The sequence below is a fragment of the Manacus candei genome, unplaced genomic scaffold (assembly GCF_025592945.1).
Source record: "Manacus candei isolate 608988 ecotype Guabito, Panama unplaced genomic scaffold, ASM2559294v1 h1tg000158l, whole genome shotgun sequence".
In the NCBI taxonomy this organism is placed as follows: domain Eukaryota; kingdom Metazoa; phylum Chordata; class Aves; order Passeriformes; family Pipridae; genus Manacus; species Manacus candei.
In genome coordinates, this window is record NW_026138206.1 from 205,779 (window position 1) to 223,628 (window position 17,850).

Below are 17,850 nucleotides of genomic sequence, written 5' to 3' on the forward strand. Positions count from 1 at the left end.
TTGCAGCTGGAGATGGGTCATGCCTGGTCCTCTCCTTCCCGGGGATGGTGGGACTGGAGGACACTCACTTTTCCCCAGTACTTCCATTGCATTAACCACACAGGAGCTCAGGGCTGGGCCGTGGGCCTGCCTGTGGTGTGGGGCTGCCCAGGGTGTGGGGCTGCCCAGGGTGTGGGGCTGCCCAGGCTGTGGGGCTGCCCAGGGTGTGGGTCTGCCCAGGGTGTGGGTCTGCCCAGGGTGTGGGGCTGCCCAGGCGTGGTGTGTCTGCCCAGGTTGTGGGGCCATTTTGCTGCTGGGGGGATCACAGGTGGCTCCTAATTTCTACACAGGGGTTCATTTCTAGTTTAGGGGTTCATCAGTGGGACAGGGACAGCGACAGCCGGGGCAGGGCAGCCTCGTGTGCCCAGCAAAGCGAGTGCCCGAGGGCAGCAGGATCCCAGCCCCGGGCAGGGCTGCTGGGGGTGGTTTGCAATCCCAGGATTGCAGCCCGGGATCCAGGTGCCTGGCAGAGCTGTGGTCTGGGGGATCCACTCCCACAGGTCCTGGCAGGGTCCTGGCAGGGTGTTGGTGCCGGCCTGGCCGTGGGTGCAGGACCCCTCACTCTTCACCCGGGTGCTCCCCCACTGTCCACTTGGCCTTCACGTCCCGGAAAGGAGTGATGTCCTCGTAGGTGGCCATCTGCTCCACCTCCAGCCCCTGCACAGATAAGAAGGAGGTTGAAACGTGGCAGGAGGACCATGGTTCCATCTACAGCACATCCCCCCCTTAGGACCTCCGAGTGGGGATCCATTTCCAGGCTGTTCTCCCCAAGACTGGAGCAGCTTCTGGCAGGGAGAAGATGGAGACAGATGGCTGGCTGTGCTCTGAGCTTGGCTTGGTTCTACGAGCAGCTCTTTCTGGCTGATGTGAACTTGGGAGGAAGGTTCCCAAGGAGGAAGGCTACAGGGGCTGGTGACATCCAGCAGACATCCAGCAAAGGCACAACTCCCTGTTTCAAGGCCCAGGTTGATGTTAGAAAGGTCCTTCTGTAATTAATTACCTCATAGGTGTGGTCCTCCTCTGGGCCTTTCTTGTCTTCACCCTATGGAGAAGAGAGTCACAGGTTGGTGTCAGCCCCACCAGGATCCCCTGTCCCCAGCCCTGGTCCCCCAGGTCAGGTCCCACCACTTCCACAGGCAAATCCACGTAGTCCCACACAGCATTTTAGATGCTTGTTTCCCCACTTTAGCCCCAAAATCGGTGCTGGTCCATCCCCAGCCCCCTCACTGTCCTGCCCAGAATGGAGGACACTGCTGTGAGCACCACAGTGGCACAGCTGGGGACATCCCCACTGCTGCAGACACTGTCACTTACTTTATCCAGCAAGAGGAGTATGGGGATGCTGATGAAGATGACAAGCAGGATGGACTGGATGATGATGATGGCATCTTTCAGGGTGTTCCTGTTCTGCATCTGCTTGAGGCTGCTGTGACCTGGGAGCAACATCACGGGGAGAGCCCAATCTCACCTCTGTGCCAGGCTCCCAGGGACTGGGGATGAGCTCACCATGGCCACAGGTTGGTGTGTCAGCAAAGGTGGATGGAGGGACCAGGGTGACATGTCCTCCAGACTGGGAGAGACCAGAGCACTGTAAACTGCCCCCAGGATTGGCATCAGGGACCATCTCTGGGATGAGACAATTTGGGCAGAACCCACCACTGGCCAGGAGCAGGATAAATCTGATTTATTAGAGAAATGTGGTCCCTGGGGTGTATTTTTGCAGGATGGACATGCCAGGGCAAAGCAGGGAGGGTTGTCCTGCTGTTTGGTGCTGGCAATGAGGAACCACGTGGTGCCACGGAACAACAACCCATGGTTGTATCTGAGGGGTCCCACCAGCACAGGCAGAGGTGGGTGTGTAGGAGCCTGATGTGGGGTTCACATGGAGGTGGAAGGGTGAGAGGAGAAGGAGAAAGAACATTCCCTGGGAGCTCCCACTCACCCAAGACTCGGAGCTGTGTCCCACACGCATGCAGGTGCTTCTTCTCCAGGACGTTCTTTCTGTCGCACACGTAGATTGCACTGTCCTCAAAGGTGACACTGAGGATGGTGAGGTTGATGAAGGAGTCTGTCCTGTTGATGGTGTACTGGGAGGTGTTACTATCCAGCCCACAGATGTTCTCACTGTCCTCTGCTGTCTTGTACCACTGCATGATTCCGGGGTTGTCGGAGTAGCAGATGAAGTAGATGGGCATGTTCTTCTTGACGGCCACGTACCGTGGGTGCTGGTGCACGGTGGGGCACACACTGCCTGCAGGGACAGGAGCAGTCACAGACCTGGCACCCCCGAGAGCCCCCAGCATCTCCCACATCAGGAGCTCCCCGCTTTCATGGATTATACTGCTCTTGAGCATTCAGCTTTGGTTTTGAATTATCTCTGTCTGGGGTAGTGGTCATGGCCCCAAACCTGCCAGAGCTCGAGGATTGCTTGGGCAGTGCTCCCAGGCTCCTGGTGGGATTTGGGGTGTTGTGTGCAGGGTCAGGAGTTGGACTTGATGATCCTTGTGGACCCAGGATCATCTCCCAGCTCAGGATATTCTGTGATTCTCTGAAATTGGAGCCTTTTGGTGGAAACACACTTTTAATGGAAACTCCGTTTTCTGTGGGAATGGCTTCACTCCAATACTGTGGTGCTGCTCCCACCACTCTCTGTGTACATCTTGTAAATCCCAGCTCCCAGATTACAGCCAGTGCTGGCACCACAGAGCATTGCTGAGACAGCCCCATCTCCCCATCTGACTTCTCTCAGACTTCCACAGTTTTTGCATTTTGCTGTATTTTGTTTTTTTGGGTTTTTTGGTTTTGTTTTTGTTTTTTTGCCATGTTTTGGTCCCAGAGTGGTGAGTTTGAGGGCTCCTTTGGGTTGCAAATTTCATGCTTAGAGCCCCGTGGGGGGGAATGGCACAAGTGCTGTGGCACAAGTGCTGTGGCACGAGCCCAGTGCCTGGTGCCAAGGAAAGGCTTATTCGTGCAACATCCTCTGCAAATGCAGAGGGAAAATGTGTGGGTGCTTAGGAAAGACAAAACAGATCTGGCTTTGTGGAGGGAGAGGAAGGTGCAGGGCTGGGGATGTGCCACGGAGGAGGTCACAGCCTGCAGGGACCGTGGCCAGTGGGGGTGGGAGGGACCCTGGGGACACACACGGGGGAAGAGCCCAGTGGGTCTGAGCCATACCTGTGCTGTTGCTGGTGTTGTTCTTGTCTGCTGAGATCCCACCTGCAAGACAGAAGAAGAGCCCTGAGATAGTGGCCAGGAGCTCAGGGAGGGTGTCCCCCATGGAATGGCAGGAGCCATGGGTCCTTCGTGCCCACTCCATATGGGCTGGAGTGCTGGGGAGCATCAACAGAGCCCTGCTCAGGGGACATGGGGCAGTGGAGATTTGGGTACAAACCCTTCTGTTTCCATCCTGTCTCCTGAATCTTCTCCAAGTTGTTTTTGGGTTGACACCCCAGTGAAAACCGCCTTCACTATTAATGATCCCGAGGCTGATGCCTCTCTGGAAGGGTCCAGACACTCACCCTCTCTATTTACACTCTGAATCAAACAGAAACACTTCCCCTGCTGGGACTTCCCTGGATTCAGAGCCCTGTGATGGCCAGGGGGGTTCTCAGACCCTGTGACCACACGGCCCCTCGGGACCAGGGCTGTGGCAGGAGCTGTGGGGCCTGCGATGCAGCGCAGGAAGCGGGGTGAGGTGGGGACCCCCCAGCCCCCATGGGTGCCTCTGCCCACAGCTCCAGTGCCCCTGTGCCTCGGTTCCTCTTGCTGCAGCTGCGCAGGAAGCCCCAGCCCTGTTTACTGCCCCGCTTCAGTGCCCACTCTGCCTCTGGTGAAGATTTGCCAGACCTCGCCGTGGAGAGGCCGGCATGGAGGTGGGGGCTGCACCACCTCCCAGCACGCTGGGGCAGCTGCAAACCACCCCCAGAAGAAGAAGAAGAAGACAAAGAAGAAGAAGAGAGGTTCAATTCCCCAGCCCAAGCTTCACCCCAACCTATGCCACCTTGTTGCAGACCCCCCCTGCCCCAGGCACATCCTGGCTTGGTCCTGGGCCCCTCTGCCTGTACCAGAGCTCCTTCCAGGTCGGTGCTGCCCTGTTCTCCTCCAGCACTGACATCTCTACAGGTGAACTCTCCCTTCCAGCCCCATTTCATTTTTTCCAGGCTGTGTGCTGGGTACATGTCCCTGTCACCTGTGGTGCCACCAGTCAGTGAGACTCAGGGCTTTGCTCTCCGTGTTCTGTTGGTGTTTCTAAATGAAGACCAGGCTGGCTCCTCACCCTGAAGGCCTTCACACCCTTCCAAACCAGGAGTTCTGTTGCAGCCACAGGTGGACTGAGCTTCCCCTTTCCTCCCCTGAAGTCACCATGAGAGCCACGTTGAAACCCTGCGACCTCAAATCCCTACTGGACTTGTGTGGCCAACACAGAAACACTTTAAATGCCCTTCCTCCCATGGGCCCAAGTTTCCCCTGCCAAGGAATCTGTGTGGGATCTGCTGCAGATTCTCGTGGGTGTCCCTGCAGCAGGCAAGGGGCGTTGGAAGGGGACAGGAGTCATGTTCTGGATTATCTGCTGCTTCTCCATGGGGATGCCAAGGGGAACAGCACAGGGATGTTCACACAGGGCCCACAAATCTCCCCCAAAAGCCATTTCCCTCCCATTTCTCCTCTGCTCCCAGACACTGAACCCCACAGAGCAAAGGGCTGTGGCTTGGCCATGGCCTCAATGATGTGCCAGCCCCATCCTCAGGTCTTTGAGAGCAAAAAATGGTTAAAAAGACCACAACAACCCTTCTTTCCTGACACCTGCAACCACAGCCAGGCAGGCCCTGCACCCACTTGGTGCTGGGCTCCTGCCAGAGCCAGCTGACCAGCCAAGAACGTGCCCTGTCTCCACACCCCAGTGGGAAGCAAAACCTAAAACCTGAGGCGGGCATTGAGTCCTGAGCCCTGTGTGTGTCCCCCCCCCCGGGCTCTGCTGCACCTGGGAGGCTTCCAGCTCAGAGCAGGACTGAGAGAGGCCAGAGCAAAGCTTAAAACTGACACAGTGAAAGGCAGAGCTGGGTGAAGCCCCCAAGCAGGGGACACGTGCCAGTGCATCCCCTGGGCACACGGTTCATGCCAGTGCATCCCCTGGGCACAGAGTTCATGCCAGTGCATCCCCTGGGCACACAGTTCATGCCAGTGCATCCCCTGGGCACAGAGTTCATGCCAGTGCATCCCCTGGGCACAGAGTTCATGCCAGTGCATCCCCTGGGCACAGAGTTCATGCCAGTGCATCCCCTGGGCACACGGTTCCTCGCTCTGAAGTGCAAACCCCCTTTGATGCCTACCTGTGACCAGAGCCAGCAGCCAGAGGTTCACCTGGAGCACCCAGAGCCTCATGCACAGATCAGCCATGTTTCACCCCACGGGGCAGGGAGACACATCCAGCCTTTGCTTCTGCAAAACGCAGCGGCTGCTCCCGCCGGCCCGGCCCCGGGACCTAAAAATGGCAAAGTGCTGCTGCGCGAGACGGCCCCTTTCCTGCTCATGTAAATCCTCCTGCTGGGGACTTTCCCCTCGGGGCTGGTTTTGAATGCAGTGCAGACGCTGGGCCAGCAGGTGCCTGTGCCCTGGGCACTGTCCAGCCCCGTGTCCCCGGGCGCTGCCCATCCTCGTGTCCCCAGGCTGTGCCCACCGTGGTGCTGATATTTGATGGAGGTGACCAGGACTGCTGTGGATCTGCAGCAGAGCTGGAGAGGAGCCCTGGCTGCAAAGCACTTGGTGATGCCAAGCCTGGGATGAGCACAGGGGATGAGTCCAAGGAGCAGGATGTGACTTCTTCCTGGCCACATCCCTGGGGGACAGAGGATGGGGGTGACCTCCAGTGCTTCCCCCAAGCTCCAAAGATCCCCTCCAGGGTGTTTGGCCCTTCAGGTGGTGGGCAGGGGTTGATGTTGGCCCAGTTGCCAAGAGTTGGAGCAGGGGTAGGAACAGAGGATGTTTATGGAGTTAATTGTGGATGTACTTATGGATGTACTGCCATTACTGCACCCCAGAGAGTCCCTGCAGCTGCCCTTCCAGGGAAAAGTGAAATCCAGAGTCATAAAATCATGGAACTGTTAAGGTTGGAAAAGACCTTCAATATCAAGTCCAGCTGTCAACCCATGTTCACAACTAAATCATGTCGTCAAGTGCCACATCCACAGGTTTTTTAAACACTTCCAGGGAGAAGAGAAGGGGGGAAGAGATGGCCAAAATAAGGTCTCACCTCCCTGGCCACCAGCCATGCCTGGGTGTTGTGGGTGCTTCACACCCCATTTTCCATGACCAAGACCCTTCTCCAAGAATCCTTTGGAGACAGACAGACTCTGGGGAAGCACAGCGAGGCACCCCAAGGTGAATTTTGATGCATGACATGGTTTCCCTCCGTGCTGTGCCCCCTGAGCTGCAGCACTTTAGTGGCTGCAGGTGAGCACTGAGCTGTGACTTCAAGTGAAAAACACCTTTGGGTACTTTTGCCAGTCATGTTGGTCCCCAGAGTCTGGGTGCCACTGCCTGGGGCCTCCCCAAACCTTCATCTTCTGCAAGTTTGGTGGTTTTTTTGCCAGTCCCGAGCATCCGGCGGATGCTGGGAACCAGCTCGAGCCTCACCTTGTGTGCAAAGGGACAGAAAAGAAGAGAAATAAAGTTTTCTAGAGAAATACTGGCTCCGTGGGGGAAAAAGGGACGATGGGAGGGGTGCCTTCTCCTGGCACTGCAGGAGAAGGGGCTGTGTCACTCAGTCCCTGCTGCCACCACCCCCCGGGTCCTGCTGGAAGAGCAGAGCCTGGTCATGACATCCCAGCAGGGCAAAGGCAATGGGATGCCCACGTGCTTGGTGGGCACTGGAGGGGGTTTTAGCAGGCTCTGGGGCTGGAGAGGGGAGCTGGGATGCTGGAAGCGCCTGGGAAAGCCCTGCAAGGTAAAACCAGGAGCAGGGCACAAGCTAAAGAGGGTTTGCAGTGACAGTGGCCAAATCACCCACTGCACTGCCCGGGGGCTCCTTGGCACCCTGGAACAGGCACAGACCTGGGCTGGAGGGGCTTGGTCTCCCCTGGAAGTCCCCTGTGTTTGCAGTAACATGTGACAAGGGATGCAGAGGGACCTGGTGGTCCCGTGGGGAGGGTCCTGTGTCCTCATGCCTCTTCTCCTGGACCACCCTGACTCCATAACCCACAGTCCAGAGCCACTGCTGGGCAGCTGCACCTTCCCCAGCCCGTCCCTATTCATCAGGGTTTGGGTTTCACCTCTGTCCTTTCCTGGGCTGTGCCACCTCCCCGCTCCAGCCCCCTGGCTGCGTTGGTACCACGCTGCTCCCAACTTGAATTACACCAGCCCTGGGACGAGCTGTTCCAGCAAGAGCAAAAACACAGCCATGCCATGTCCCTCGGGGACGTCACCGAGTCCCAGAGGTGTCTCCTCCTCCAGCCACACACTGACGCAGGAACCTCCTTCGCCCATCACTGCCTTCTCCCCATGATGCTGACCTGCTCCCACATGGCTGCTGGGGGGGGTTGGCCCCACAGAGCCTGCCATGGGGCAGCTCAGGGGGTCTGCACCTCCTCCAAGCCCACCCCTCTCCTTGGAACCTGCAGCAGCATCTCCTGTAGCTCCCAGAGTTGGGTTCATCGCTGTGAGCACTGAGGGCTCCAGGGGATGGATTTGTCAGCAGAGCAGAAGCTCTGGGGGCTGGGTTGGACCTGCCTGGGGGTCTCTAGTGCAGGATCAGACCACCAGGCTCTGCTGAGGATGGCAGGTCCAAGGCCAAGGCCTGGAGCAAAGGGAGGGGCTGTTCACCCCTCCCAGTTCAGGGAAAACATTTCCCCCCTCTAACACACCCCAACGCACTTGGTATCGTAATAACAGATCATTTACAGTTGTTTATTTTAAGAAAGGTACAAAGTAAAACGGCTTTAGCTCACACAAATCCTGCTCTGTGGCACTTTTCCCATCACTGACTGACACGTACGTACAAGCAGCATCGATTGTGAAGCACAGCCCGGGCTGGGAACCGCCGTGCCGGGGATGCTCCCCACGGAAACGCCGCTGACACCAGCTCAGGCTCCTGCTCCAGGGAGCAACAACACAGAAAAGAAGGCACAAGGCTATGGGATGACACGTGGGTACAAGCAAGCTCAGCACCGCTCCTGGCCAGCCTGAACGTGGGGCATCCGGAACGGCTCAGCGCCCAAATCAGCCCGAGAAAAGAAATTAATTATAATCATACAAAAAAGACAGACCCTTTGGTTTCAAGAAGCAGCCCTTGTTTTAAGTGGAAGAGGTTTTGGTTCGTGGTTGTTTTTGATCTCATGAGGATTTTTTTTTTCCCTTTTGAAGGCAGAAGGTGGTCAGAGGTGAACTCGGGGCCTTTTGTGTGTTTTTCGTAGAATCGTGGAACGGTTTGGGTTGGAAGGACCTTAAAGCTCATCTTCAGTCTAAAGTTCCAGCCTCCTGCCATGGGCAAGGACACCTTCCACTAGACCAGGTTGCTCCAAGTTCCATCCAACCTGGAACTGAACATTTCCAGGGATGGGGCATCCACAGCTCCTCTGGGCAACCTGTGCCAGTGCCATTTTTCTTGGTTTTCTTTCTTTTTGCCCACCTGTTTAAAGAGCAGCAAAACCCTTTTTCCCCACGGGAAAACACTCCTCTACCTAGAGATTTCCTGGTGAGGACCTGAATGGCCCCATCCAGCTCTACAGAGACCCCAGCACGTGCCACAGGATCCTCTCTGGAGCCCCAGCCAAGGGAAGGAATCTCTGCTTGAGGATTTTGGGATTCACACCCTGGTAGGAGCATTCATTGCATTGAGCCCCCCGGGGCCTGTGTGGGATTTAAGGGACCCCACTGAAGCAGCTCATGGAAAGGCTCATCCAAACACCTACTCCAATCCCTGGGGGCTCATCTCCTTAATTAACACTAACGAAGAGGACATTGGGAACGCCAACCAAGAGCACTCCAACAGGACATTTCCTCTTGCTAGAGGGCTAGGGGCTAGAAAAAACCCTAGAAGGTTTTGTCACAGAGACTGGGGATTCTTGGAGGAGGTTTTCCAAACCCTACCTTTGCCCATTGCTTTCCTGCCACAAAACCTGGATGAAACAGGAAAACAGAGAAAAAACATGACTATGAATAGTGTTTACATTCGTATCACAGAGCCCTGAATGATTTATGGTTTCAATGCGTATTCAGAGACCTCGAAAACCTGATATTTAACCCTGAGAACATTTCTGCAGATGCTTTGTTTTGGCTATGCAAACCAATTTTTAAGACATAATTGCACTTTCTCTGTAGGTAACAAAAAAAATAATCATCAAGCTTATTCAAAGGTTCAAAAGAAAGGTGCTACTTTAAGACTTTGGAGATTTTTGTTCACAAAACCTTGTGTTTTCTGTAATTATTCTTAATGTTATTTCACTTGGCTCATCTTTCACTGGTTGCTTGGCTGCAGTCTGGAAGAATAATATACAAGAAAATCTCTTAATTGTGAAATAACATTAATAAATAATTACCTTAAATGTACATACTCTTTTGTTAATGTCTGAAAAACATCGTTACCGTGATGAGATCATTTCAAAACTAACATGTTTCTCTTTCACCAACAACAGCTTTCACATTCAGTTCTCATAAGAAAAATAATTAAACTCTTTGCAAGTGCAGTGAGCTGGAAAACCCGGGAGGAGATCCTGCTTCGAAAGGTGGCTGCTTGAAACATCTGAAATTAGCTCAATATATAAGATCTGGTGATCTGTGCATGGAAGAGCTCTTGGGCAGGAGATACAAATGAAGCCTCTTCAGGCTGGGCCAGAGGTGGAAGCTCCTTCTGTTACACCAGCGACTCCTTCACCACGCGCTCCTTCTCCCAAGCTTTTGCTTCCTCAGGAGCACCTCGCGTCTCTGAGCTGGGAATGGGCTCGAGGCCAATGGCAGGGGTTGTCTCCACCTCTGTCCCACTGTTCCCGTAGATCTCCTGCATTTTGGTGGCAATCAGACCCTCCTTCTCGGGCGCATCCTCACCCAGGGTGTCCTCGTCCTTGCTCTGCCTGTACATGTAGGACGCCTGTTTCACCGAGCGCCTCAGGAGGTACCTCCGGAAGGCCCTCTGGATCTTGGTGGCACACACTTCCTCGTGTTTCCTTTTCAGAGTGGTGGTGATGGGCTCATAGGAAACCTTCGAGGGGTTTGCAGCCATGAACTTCTCCTCCATGCTGGCCTTCAAGGCATCCATCTCTCCCGAGTCTCCCAGCACCTCCTTAGTCAGGGCGAAGAGGATGTCCAGGCAGTGGATTTTGTCCCCAGCAACCATCGGGAGATCCATGGTGATGAGTTTGATCTTGTTTGGCTTGGGAATCTTCAGTGGCTCCTGTAAGGTGTCCACAAAGTCAGACAAGGTGCTGTAGGCGATGAATTGGGTGGCGTCCGGGTCGAACTTCTCCCAGGTTTCATAAAACATCTCGAAGTCGTCCTCGCAGAGGGGCTCGCTGCTCTCCTCCGTGGCCACGTTGAAGTTCTCCAGGATGATGGCGATGTACATGTTCACCACGATGAGGAAGGAGATGATGATGTAGCTGCAGAAGAAGAAGATGCCGATGGAGGGGTTCCCACAGTTCCCTTTCACCGAACTTCCAGGGTTTTCCAGCTCGGGGTCGCAGTCCGGGGGGCCGCTGTTCAGGATTGGGTTGAGGAGCCCGTCCCACCCTGCTGAAGTGGTGATCTGGAAGAGGCAGATGATGCTGTTCCCGAAGGTTTCGAAGTTGAAGATGTCATCGATCCCCGACTCCTTCTTCACGTAGGCAAAGTTGGACATCCCGAAGATGGAGTAGATGAACATGACGAGGAAAAGCAGGAGGCCGATGTTGAACAGGGCAGGCAGGGACATCATCAGAGCAAAGAGGAGAGTCCGGATGCCTTTTGCCCCTCGGATCAGCCGGAGGACACGGCCGATCCTGGCCAGCCTGATGACCCTGAAGAGGGTGGGTGACACGAAGTACTTCTCTATGATGTCGGAGAGGACGATACCTGGGAAGGGATGAAGGAGAGGTGAGTCTGCCCTGCTCTGCAGCCACCATCATATGCCAGAGCTGGGCAGACACAGGGATGTGAGGCCACCCCTGATGGTACACAACACTCTGCTCCTCTGGGGACAGAGGGGACATATAAAAAAATAAACTCTGAGCACAGGGTTGACACAAGGGTTAAACACTGGCTGCTCCATTTCAGCAGCATGGAGAGAAGGGGGAATAGCACCAAGGAGGAGCAAGAGACATCCCCAGCCCCTCACCCAGCTGGTGGCATGGGGTGGCCTCACACCCCTCTTGTCTCAGGGTCCTGCTGGCTTGGCCCTGCTCAAAGCGTGGGTGTAAGAGGGGGCCAGTAGCAGCTTTGTGGCTGTGGATTGGTGAGATCATTTCCACTCTTCATTATCCAGTGGGATCCCTGAGGAACTGGAGGGACCAGCAGGACTCACCTAGGATGGAGAGGATGACCACCACAAAGTCAAAGATGTTCCAGCCAACGGTGAAGAAGTGGTAATGCAGGGCAAACATCTTGAGCACACACTCCCCGGTGAAGATGACGATGAAGACCAGGTTTATCTTGTAGAGCACAGATGTTTTGAGCTCGCTTTGATCATCTGTTTCCACCATCATGGTCACCATGTTAAGACAAATCAGGATCATGATGGTTATGTCGAACACTTGCTTGGTAACGAAGTCAAACGCCTTCCCTTGGAACTTGTTCTGCCGTAGGGGCCACGGGGGTGATGATGGAGCACCAGAGGTGAGGTGGGACCACAGGATAGACACACACAAAATAAAAGACACAAACAGAAAGAGAAGAAGGAACCGCATTTAAAAGAGCACTTAAAGCCTCAGGGTTGTGGCTGGTACAGGTCTCACAGCCCCAGAAGTTATGGGGGGAGGATACCCAGCACCTCACAGGATGGAGCCCATTGGTAACACCATGATCAGGAGGTGTGGGCATGGAGAACAGTCACTTTCTAGTTATATCCACAGTTAACAGGGCACAAATAAACACATGGAAAAGGCCTCAGTTGTGCAAGGCTACCAAACCCAACCCCAAATTTCAGCTGTGAATGCATTGGCTGGACCAGTGTCCCTTCCAGGGGGGTTGAAAGCTGAGCTTTCCCCAAGCCCAGCTCTCTTCCACAGAGGAGCTGGGAGCTGAGCTAGGAGAAAACCCAAATCCCTGCAAAAGACATGCCCTCAATGCCCTTGCCAGCAAAGCCAGGGCTGAAGGGCAGACCCAAAGGAGGTGGCCTGATGTCAACTTCTTCTGAAGCCCCAAGCTCTTAGCGAGCTCCTGTCTGAAGAGTAGCAACAGGGAGCCAGGATGTGGCTCCTTGCCCTGCAAATGATCTTCCCCAGATCCTTCTCATTCCCTTTGGGACAGCTGATGGATTGAAGTGTTCCCTGCATGTTCCACCCCAGGGGGATTAACCCAACCTACCGACGGCCTGGGGATGGGCTTCTGGGGTTTCTTGGAGCCGAGCTTCTTCATGGCATTGTAGTATTTCTTCTGCTCTTCTGTCATGAAGATGTCTTTGCCTCCAAAGTATAGAGGGAATCGCTGCTGTTAGTCTCTGGAATTCACCTCTCGCCACCAAACATCTCTGACCATGTTCCTGCCCACCAAACATCTCTGACCATGTTCCTGCCCACCAAACATCTCTGACCATGTCCCTGCCCACCAAACATCTCTGACCATGTTCCTGCCCACCAAACATCTCTGACCATGTTCCTGCCCACCAAACATCTCTGACCATGTCCCTGCCCACCAAACATCTCTGACCATGTCCCTGCCCACCAAACATCTCTGACCATGTCCCTGCCCACCAAACATCTCTGACCATGTCCCTGCCCACCAAACATCTCTGACCATGTCCCTGCCCACCAAACATCTCTGACCATGTCCCTGCCCACCAAACATCTCTGACCATGTCCCTGCCCACCAAACATCTCTGACCATGTCCCTGCCCACCAAACATCTCTGACCATGTCCCTGCCCACCAAACATCTCTGACCATGTCCCTGCCCACCAAGTGTCTCCAACCAAGCTCCTGCCAGGCACTGCTCTCTGCACTGGCTCAGTGGTCCTGCTGGGACCTCACTCAGCACCAACAACATCCTGCCCTCCCTCCTCCTGCTTCCCTGCTCCAGCACCCTGAGGTGTTAGTCCTGTGCCACTTGTTCAAAAGCAGGACTTGAGCCCCAACTTGATGCATAGAAAATTAATGAGAAATGGTCACAGGATGGGAAAAGTGATAGCACAGGAAAAAGAAAATGCAGTTTCCATTTGCCTCCACCCCCTGCAGCCATGAATTAAGTCCTGTGTAAATGCTATGACCAGGACACCAAGCCTTATGTGCCCTTTGTCCAGCGCAGGGGGCCACTAATGGATGAGAGTCCTGGGATCCATCTGAGCCCTGGGCGTGGTGGCTCTGGTCCCCTCACCCTCCATCCTGGACCAGCACCCCAGACAGAACAGCACTGCAGGACCCAGAAAATACTCATCTTTTTCTTCTGCTGGTTGAAGTTGTCGATGATGACGCCGATGAAGAGGTTGAGGGTGAAGAAGGCGCCGAAGATGATGAAGATGACGAAGTAGATGTACATGTAGATGTTGATCTCATACTGTGGCTGCTCTTCAATCTGTCCAAGAGAGAGGGGAGATGTGAGGTTAATCCTCTCCCAAAAATGTGTCCCCAAAACCCCGGAGAAGGGGTCGTGGTGTTGGGACAGAGCTGTGGGGTGGCTGCTCCACAACTTTTGGCCCTGTGGGTTGAGTGATCCCTGTGGGAGCAACCACAGGAAGGGACACCCATGTGACACCATCTGGTGGGACAAGGAAATGCTGACCCCTGATCCCACAGCACGGGCTGTGGAATAGGAAAGGATGCCCAGGTGCAGAGATATCGATGAGCAAAACTGAGTTTCCTCTCAACAGTCAGCATTCCAAGGGCTGAAGTACAGCCAAGAGGGGAAAGGAAAAAGTGGGTTAATTTGCCATGCCAGCACATGGGGGTGGCTCAGCCTGGCAGCCTTGGGCAACACTCATCTCAAGGGGCATCCCTTAGTTCTGCTCTGCATTTGGCTGGAGACGTGCCAAGCTGTCCTCACTGGCTTCCCCCATTTCGAAGCAAGCTCTTGGCAGGACAGGGTGGGTTTGCTCCCAAACCAGCTCTTTGCCCCAGGTGCTCTGGGAGGCAGGAGCCTGAGCTCTGTTTGCACAGGGCCCTGGAAGCTGAGCACCAGCAGCTGCCCCTGGGGTGAGCAGAGCTGCTGTTTCTGGTGCTTAAAAAAAGGCAATGAAAACAATGAGTTCGGGCCCGTGGGTGTGTGGGATGACCCTCCCTGGTTTGTTAGAGAACAGCAGGAAGCCTTTCCTGCTGCATCAACTCATGGCAGTGTGTGTCCACATGGACACTGTTGGGGATGGATCATGGTAGATGATGAGCCTTTGCATGACACTCTTCAGAACAGCTGGTTGGGTTTTTTTAATAACCCATTTAACCCAGAGGTTAAATGTTGGCTGCTTTGTTTTCATAACCCATTTATTGCTCAAGGCAAGCCAGGCACTTTCTACAGGGTGGGATAAGCTTTTCCAGCTGGAGGGGACATGGAGGGCATCAGCTCACAGCAGGGTGAAGGATGACCCCTCCAGGCTGAGCAGGGATTTTGGACTCTGAACTGAAGCCAAAAGGAGTGGACTCAGCCCCAGCTGTATCTGAGTGGGGTGGGAACCTGGTGTGGGGGCCAGGCTGCAGCTGGGATGCAGGTGACAGTGACATGGGTGGCACAGGGACTCAGCTGGCTGCTCTTTTTGAGGCTGGGCACCTCAGCAGGGGGGATGTTGTGGCTGCCCCATCCCTGGAATGTCCAAGGCCAGGTTGGATGGGGCTTGGAGCATCCTGGGATAGTGGGAGTTGTCCCTGCCCATGGCAGGGGGTGGGACTGGATGAGCTAAAGCTCATCTTAAAAGATCCCTTCAAACCCAAACCATTCTGGGATTCCATGATATGATAAATTCTGTGGGTGTCCCCAGTCTGTAGCCCATGTCCCTGCTGAAGCCATGGGTGGGATGCAGGCAGCCCCCAGCACCAAAGGGCAGAGCCAGAGGTGATGCTGCAGCTGAGGATCCATCCCAGCCTGTGCTGAGCTGCAGCTCAGCTCCAGGACCCTGTTCCCAGTCTGCTATGAGGAATCAACCCCTGGGATGGCACTTGGTGCTGGTTGTGAGACCTCCCTGTGTGTCCCCTCACCTCGCGTGAGTCCACGGCAGCGTACATGATGTCCATCCAGCCCTTGAAGGTTGCCTGAGGGAACAGGAATGGTCGAATTCAATGACCTGAGAGTATTTTGCAACCTAAATGACTCTATGATTCTCTGAAACTGGTGAACATATTTTCTGGGAGGTATTTGGGGCTGGGAGGGGAGGGAGTGTGATGGGTGCGTGTCTGGCGTTTAGCTCTGGGCACTCCTGCTCAGCCTGGAGTTACAGCTTCTCCATGGGACTGGCAGGAGAGGGGGACATGACTTGAATCCACAAGAAAAATGTCCCAATGCAGAAATAGGGAGATTTGCCCATGCACATGCTTGGGCTGTTCTGGGGCTGAGATTACCACTGTTTCCCAAAACACTGCTGCCAGCCAGGCTGGGAAAAGAAGTTATTGACTCTTCTCCCCAAACCAAAGTACATTTTCCCAACAGCAGAGCTGCACCCTGGCTCCCTCCTGCTCCCAAGCTCTGTCACCTCCACAGCCCTGACTTCTGTGCCACTGTTTCCATAATCAGCTGGATTTCCATCCCAGCAGGGTGGGGGTCTACACTGCACCTTTTATGGGGACTACACTGCGTCTGTTACAGCCTTTTGCTGCTGATTTGTTAAACAAAAGGTCTGAACATCTTGTTTCCTGAATCTGATGGAACAACAAGACTGAAGAGGAAGCTGAATTTAAAAGCAGGTTGATCAGCCTGGCTCATGCTCCGATTCTGCAGCTGCCAGTGGATCTGATGGGAGTAGCCCCAGCCCGGCCCATAACGGAGCCCACAGCTCTATTTTTGCTAAAACTGTGCTGAGCAGTTCCCCTTTGCTGCCTGGCTCAGCTGGGGTGAGTTCTGTGGAACTCGGCTGCGTTCGCCCACCACCTGCAGGGGACACGTGCCCCCTTTTTCCAGTCGTCACCCTCCCTGTGTAAAAGTTCCACAGCCCACAGCTACGGCAGACTGGACTTTCCAGATGGGTGAGGGGGGTAAGAGAGAGCCTCTCCTCCTCCCTCCTGCATCCTGTGCTGTGCAGGGGTCCCTTTGCAGCTCCAGGTTTGGGGCTATTGATCCTCTGCAGCAGCTCCCTGCTGACACCTTCCCCTCCCATCCTCTACCCTGCCCCTTTCCTCCTTGGCTCTGTAGTGGTTTTTTGGTGTTAAAACCCAGTTTTGGAGCTAAGAAGCAGCTCACAGACCCCATGTGGGCATCAGGGCAGCATGCCACTCCAGCCCTGACGCCAACCACGCTGCCCTGCACCTCGGATGGTGGCAGCTGCCCTTGGTACGTACCACCTGCAGCAAGGAGAGGTATCCCAAGCCCACGTTGTCGAAGTTGACCTTGACGTTGACCCATCTGACCTCGTTGGTGTGGAGCAGGGCCATGCAGTCGCTCTTGTTGTTCACCACGCTGATGTCGAAGAGCTCCCCCGTGGTGGTGTTGACACACCTGTAGTACTTCCCCGCGAAGAGGTTCACCCCCATGATGCTGAATATCAGCCAGAAGATGAGGCAGACCAGCAGCACGTTCATGATGGAGGGGATGGCGCCCAGCAAGGCGTTCACCACCACCTGCAAGGGGAGAAGAGACCCTGGAGGAACCCGGCTGGGGCATCAGGCCAGTGATGACCTGGACCTTCACGTGCCCGTGCCCCAGCAGCACCAAGTGCACTCAGACTGGACCAAAGCATCATCCCTTTGGTCTGGAGGCCCCTGAAAACCAGCTGGGACGTGTCCCTGGTGCAGGTGGCTGCTGAAGGGTGCAGTGTTGCGTGTCCATGTCAGAGCCAGCAGCACACAGGGCAGTCACTCACCCTCATGCCTTCGAATCGGGACAGGGCGCGCAGCGGCCTCAGAGCCCTCAGTGTCCGCAGGGACTTGATGGCTCCCAGCTCGGAGTATCCCATCCAGTTTGCTGTCAGGCTGACCAGGGAAACCTGGAAGGAGCAGCCCAAGGGATTAGCAGCATCTCAGGTGGAAACACAACTAAGCCACGTCCTCCAGCTCCTGCCTTCCCTCTCTCCCCAGCACTTCCTCAGGCTGGTGGCCATGCTCTAGGTTTGGGTCACAGACATTGAGTCCTTGGGGTCTGTGGTGACCAGCCACCTCAAGGATCACAGAATCCCAGAACGGTTTGGGTTGGAAGGGACCTCAAAGCTCATTCAGTTCCATGCCCCTGCCATGGGCAGGGACACCTTCCACTAGACCAGGTTGTTCCAAGCAGTGTCCAACTTGGCCTTGGACACTTCCAGGGATGGGGCAGGATGTCCCCACCTCTTGAGTGTGAGGGTGTAGCTTATGGGGGACACAGAAATACTGCACAGGAAGAACAGCTTGCTCTGTCACGGAGCATTTAGGAAACCCCATGTCCCTTCATATCCCTATTGGGATCTCGTAGAACAGCACAGGCTGTTCTTGGCTTTGGTGTAAAACAGAGGTGGTTTGAAAGGGTTTCTGCAACCAGGGAAAGAAATGGTCCATCCCGTGGAAGACCATTATTTTAACAAATG

General features: G+C 54.9%; 2 protein-coding genes across 2 annotated transcripts in view; both read right to left on the reverse strand.

The window, feature by feature from the left end:
- Nucleotides 1–417: 417 nt before the first annotated feature.
- Nucleotides 418–5,751, reverse strand: CD79B (CD79b molecule). The gene is made up of 6 exons (XM_051772701.1): nucleotides 5,370–5,751; nucleotides 3,214–3,255; nucleotides 1,982–2,290; nucleotides 1,354–1,472; nucleotides 1,040–1,081; nucleotides 418–696 (listed from the first exon to the last, which is right to left on the reverse strand). Exons 1-6 carry the CDS (start codon nucleotides 5,434–5,436, stop codon nucleotides 598–600), a joined length of 678 nt encoding a protein of 225 aa, XP_051628661.1. The 5' UTR covers nucleotides 5,437–5,751; the 3' UTR covers nucleotides 418–597.
- Nucleotides 5,752–7,912: 2,161 nt separating this feature from the next.
- SCN4A (sodium voltage-gated channel alpha subunit 4) overlaps nucleotides 7,913–17,850 on the reverse strand; it is a 44,010-nt gene continuing 34,072 nt past the window's right edge. Inside the window, exons 20-26 of the mRNA XM_051772706.1 lie at nucleotides 17,155–17,277; nucleotides 16,634–16,912; nucleotides 15,341–15,394; nucleotides 13,593–13,730; nucleotides 12,529–12,633; nucleotides 11,528–11,798; nucleotides 7,913–11,079 (exon numbers count right to left, since the gene is read on the reverse strand). Coding sequence (XP_051628666.1) covers nucleotides 9,887–11,079; nucleotides 11,528–11,798; nucleotides 12,529–12,633; nucleotides 13,593–13,730; nucleotides 15,341–15,394; nucleotides 16,634–16,912; nucleotides 17,155–17,277 — 2,163 coding nt within the window. The 3' untranslated portion in view covers nucleotides 7,913–9,886. The remainder of the gene's footprint in view (nucleotides 11,080–11,527; nucleotides 11,799–12,528; nucleotides 12,634–13,592; nucleotides 13,731–15,340; nucleotides 15,395–16,633; nucleotides 16,913–17,154; nucleotides 17,278–17,850) is intronic.

Coding starts and splice junctions, on each gene's coding strand:
- CD79B (XM_051772701.1), bottom strand. CDS start 5,436: ATGGCTGATCTGTGCATGAGGCTCTGGGTGCTCCAGGTGAACCTCTGG. Junction 1,082..1,353: donor TACTCCTCTTGCTGGATAAA/GTAAGTGACAGT, acceptor TCTTCTCCATAG/GGTGAAGACAAGAAAGGCCC. Junction 697..1,039: donor AGGAGGACCACACCTATGAG/GTAATTAATTAC, acceptor TTATCTGTGCAG/GGGCTGGAGGTGGAGCAGAT.